Source organism: Protopterus annectens, chromosome 3.part0 (genome assembly GCF_019279795.1).
Source record: "Protopterus annectens isolate FY-2018-M chromosome 3.part0, PAN1.0, whole genome shotgun sequence".
Classification (NCBI taxonomy): Eukaryota; Metazoa; Chordata; order Ceratodontiformes; family Protopteridae; genus Protopterus; species Protopterus annectens.
This window is the reverse complement of record NC_056731.1, coordinates 120,256,651-120,261,650: the sequence shown is the minus strand read 5'-3', so window position 1 is coordinate 120,261,650 and position 5,000 is coordinate 120,256,651. Positions and strand designations below refer to the sequence as shown.

The 5,000-nt window shown below is 34.9% G+C and overlaps 1 protein-coding gene across 1 annotated transcript in view; it reads right to left on the bottom strand.

Moving 5' to 3' along the window:
* The window catches only part of LOC122796778 (macrophage mannose receptor 1-like), a 2,090,270-nt gene that overhangs the window by 1,839,225 nt on the left and 246,045 nt on the right, over positions 1–5,000 (bottom strand). The window contains exon 4 of the mRNA XM_044065506.1: positions 1,496–1,663. Within this exon, the coding sequence (XP_043921441.1) occupies positions 1,496–1,663 (168 nt within the window). The remainder of the gene's footprint in view (positions 1–1,495; positions 1,664–5,000) is intronic.

The window sequence follows — 5,000 nt, the reverse complement described above, 5'->3', positions numbered from 1 at the left end:
TAAATGCCAGGGAAAACTGACAAAAGAGATCTATCCTGTCAGCAAAAGCTCAAAGGGTTTTCAAAATATGAAACTGGCTGAGTCTAACATGAAATGTAATTATTACCTCAGGCTTCATTTCCTTTGGGTCTCTCAGCAAAACATGCTTAAGTATTAGAAGGAGGAAGATGTGTGAAGACAGCTGTAATAAAATATGATAATGTTAATATTATTTCAAAAAGAAATAAATACAAAGGTATTAAAGTTGAAATGATTCAGAGTGAAAAAAGATGCATTGCACATGTGCGAAATGGTAAAATGTATCACAGTTAGGACTGACTCTAAATGTTGCTTTCTGATTGTGCAAATCTGCAGTGTAAGTTTAATGCTTTTCATATATTGCTGCATTACGGCACATAATGTATTATCTGGACATTAATGTATTGGGACTGTCTCTGTACCAGAAGTATTTAACGATGGACACAGGAGGGGCACATTCAAACATTCAGACCAAATCCACACAAAATCTTTTGGGGCGGGGGGACTTCTAAACAGAGGGGCTGGCTATTAATCCTAATTAGTTAGCAGGGTAAGGGAATTTCAGAAGGTATAGGAGAATCTGCATTTTGCATTTTTTGTGAACTGTACCACTGAGACAGAACTAAAAATGTGCATCTGCCTGTATGGACTTTACAAATTCCATAAAGAACCTGGAAGACAGAGTCAATAAGTACACAGTATTGCATTTAGCCAGAAATATATAGTTTTAATTTGCATATTAGATTTTCTGACATTCACTAATTTTTAATATTTTATATTCACTTTCTTGCACAAACATTTTATTAGTTGCATATGTACTGGAAAAAAATACTTTATCCCATTTATTTCCAATAAAGAATTGTTTTATTTGACTTACACAAGACTTGCTGCTGATGTTAAATTTCTTAGCTTACACGTGAATGCATTATACCTGTGAACCACACTATGTGGTGTCAGTCCTTGGAAGGATGACTGTTCAGAGCTGATGTTTACCATTTGAATATTTATGTATTTATTATTCACTTGCTAGTCAGATAAACATATCAAGCACAAGTCCTTTTCTAACAAAACCTAGAAACACTGTCTGGCTACGTGATTTTGTTGCTTCATATAGTGATGATAGATCAAATTATTTCAAGAGACAGAGTGATAAAATAAGGGGACAGGTAGCTGCAAACACTTGCTCAGTTGTAGCACATGGCTATTGTTTTTATTTCATATTTTATTAAAACAGGTTATTGCACATAACCTCAGTATAGGATTATTTTTATCAAGTAGAACCAGTGACTAACCAAAAGTCATGACTGCAATGGATATACTAAAAAAATATATTCCCCCACTTATCTTTTTATATTTACTGAAGTGGTTAGAATGAAAAGTCATGCTTATGCCATTAGTGAATAAAAATATAATAGATATGTTACACTGCTATGAGAATCATTAATTTCATAGCTTCTGTGCAAAGAAAGCACATTACCTGAGAGGTACGTTTGCTCTGTTAGCTCGCTGATACTTAACAGATCTGCATTCTCTTGTTGGCAGCTTTTTCTTGCTTCATGCCATGTAAGGGCAGCCTCTCCATTGATCTGGTAGCAGACTCCAGTCAGTGGTTCTTTATGCCACCGCAGACCACATTCGCTGGTCACTGTAAATACAGAGTGATGCATGGTATTAGCCAATATCGTAGTCTTGTAAGTAAATTTACAACAGGAAGGACAGAAAAATAATAATTAAGTGTGCATTATTGGTAAGATTAGTTACTTGCACTCTGTAGGAACAGGATGATTATTTCAAATGTTAAAATAACATAATCTGTATAATAAATAGTGTACAACTTGATTTTAGAATAATGATATATTTAAACTTCATAACAATTTAGTTATATTGGATTTAATTTAATGCAATTTAATATAATTCGGAAATGTCAATAGCAAAATTAAAGTAATAAAAACTAAGCAACCTATTCAGAATGCATACTAAATTATAATTATGTAAGGTAGTATGCATAACAATTAATAAAAAAGTAAGAAAACAAAATTCCAGATAAGCATTTGAAGAAAATTCAAACTGCCAGCACACAGAGACACAACCTACAGTACATATATATTGGCATGAAAAGTATGGCAAAGCAATGAGTTCTGTGAAGGATATCAAATCTCATATAAAGCTATATAATGCAACAATAGCATGGAGATGGAGCTAGATCACTTATATTGCAAAAATAAAACCTTATTTAGGGACACATAAAGCAAAAGAGAAGAATAAAGGCCACTTGGAGTATAAAAGCAGCAAAGACTATTTCTGCTTAGTCCTCAATGCAAAAGTGAAGAGTAAGGAGCACAAAAGGAGTATAATAGATAAGCATTGTGTACAATCCTCATAAAACAATCTCTGGCATGTTATTATCATATTTGATAGTTCAAAATGTGAAGAGAAGTTCTGAATAAAATCTATACAAGCATGCAGCCTACATGTCATCAGATATAAATATGTCATACATGCTTGTTGCATAATAATATTAAAGATTTTCAAATCTGTATTTATTTTGGTGAATTGTTGATACAAAAATATATAGTTTGTGGAGTCTTGCAAGATAAGAACCCATGAGCTAAAATGCTCAGTGTGTTGTACCCAGTCCAAGTTGTACTAGAATGAAAAGTGACAATGTTACTTTAGAAGCCAACTATGTTCTTCTCTGTGTTGTAAAAACTAACCAGGTCAAATATTAATTTGGATAAAACAGGTATGTAAAAGAAAAGCATATGAACTTGACTGTGAGCAATTCAGAGTGTGAAGAACTGCCACAATAAAATGAACACTGCATAAGTAATTCAGTTGGAGTAGGTGAATGGTCTGATGTAATGTCCAAAAAGTTGTCACTGTTCTTGCAACTATCAGTGCAAACATAGTCTAGACAAGCTAGCCACAGAATCTCTTTAAATCATTATTACTGTTACGCTTTATAATGCTATCACTCACAGTGTGGTGTGATATTTTGCTATTACTGAAATCAATTACCAGAAATATATATCATGTGCTTCTGAAATGTGGCAGGTCGAAATTGAAGATTACTCTCGCTTTGCTATGAAACAGACCAGTCACCATATAAACCTCAAATAAACTGGCTAATATTAATATGACACTAAGACTGTGCATCTCAAATGGGCCCATAAACTGGTTTGCTCAACTAATTTCAGCTTCTGAAAGCCATTCGCTTATTTCACCAACCTTAACCTCACTGCTCTGCTTCTGCTAATTTACATGGAGTCACTGTCATTTTTTTTCTACAGCCTAAAGTCTGTCACTCTAACAATAAAAGGTCATCACAGTCCATATATGATCTGTAGACAACTTGTTCAAGAATATTCATAGCATCTGCTCTTAATGAACCCTTAAAGTTCCACTTTTTGTCTTTTTAATCATCGACTGAGTAATATTACTGTACTTTTTATCATTATTCCTGAATTTCACCTAACCTTAAAAACAGTCCATACCAGTACTATCATAACATACATTCAAAACCTGAAACCCATGTCTCAGCATAACTGCTGATAGTATAAAGTATCCAGTACCCATCTTTGCCCTATGGATAGCTTCATGTATAATTCTAATTTACAAAGATGGCTCATCCATTGAATTATCTAACCATTACCTCATAGCAATCTTTCGACCAATCTCTAAAGTGCACAAAAATGTATCAGTCAATGGCTTCTTACCTTTCTACTTGAAAACCAACTGCTGTATCCAACCCAGCATGTCTTCAACCCCCACCACAGTACTAAAACAACTCCACTATATTACCTTGATACTATTAACCAAAGAAGAAATTCAGGTCTTACTGTGTCCACTCATTTCTTTGACTTGACTGGGCTCCATCTTAGGGGTCTTGTACCTGCCACTATTAAATGGTTCATCAGCTACCTTAGTAGTCACACACAGCCAGTAAAATAGATTGACTCTTACCCTACCTAATGCCAGGTCACAACAGGTGTCCCTCAAGGCTCAGTACTTAGACCCATACTCTTCAACATTTTTAATAACGACATGCATAATGAAGCAAAACCTCTCACCATCATTCAGCACACAGATGACTCTACATGAGTCTGCTTAGCCATCAGTCCATCCCACCCTAGAAACCATTACACAAGAGGCTTTCACCTCTGTTGAAAACTGGCAGAACAAATGTCTGTGTTAAACCACCCTCAAAAAAAAAAAAATAATTGTATTCCTCAAAAAAAAAAAAAAAAAAAAAACAAAATAAATGAAAATACCACTAATCTCAGTTTCCTCTCCTCAGACAACAGAAACATCAAACATTTCACCAATTCTAAATGACTAGACATTATTGGCGTTTTAATAGTCTGATCTTCACATAGACCCTGCAATCAAAAAAACTCACATCAAGTGTTAAGTTGTCTATATAGAGAATAGCACAGCACATTTTAAATTATTATAGTATGAAAACAGCAGCTACCTCCCTTCTCCTCCTTAGTCTCCTATATGCATGAATAATATTTGCAAATATCCAGTCTTTCACCAAACATACCCTGGAGCGATGTTACAATAAAATTAGCAAATATACATGCAGCTCCCAACTCGCTGCCACTACTGCATAACCCTAAACAACCTTAGCTAGCTTGAATTCCCCCAACACATCTCAGTATCCCAATTCCTGATGTCACACAAGGTACTACACCACCGACTTAATACACCCTCACTGGGCAACTTCATCTATTAACATTTGCCAGACCGAAGCTCCAGTGGACTTGGCCTGCGTCCCTAAAGCATGGAACAGTCTGCCAATTAATATCACAATTTTGAGCAATATAAAATACGTAAAAGTTGCACTGAAAGATCACCTGGTGAAAAGCAAATAATGTAGCTGCACTTTACCAACAATTTGATTTCTAATTTTTACTTCCCATTCTTCTCCCTCTCCCCTGAACTACTAACATGCCTTACACCTATTTTTCTTTCCCTTA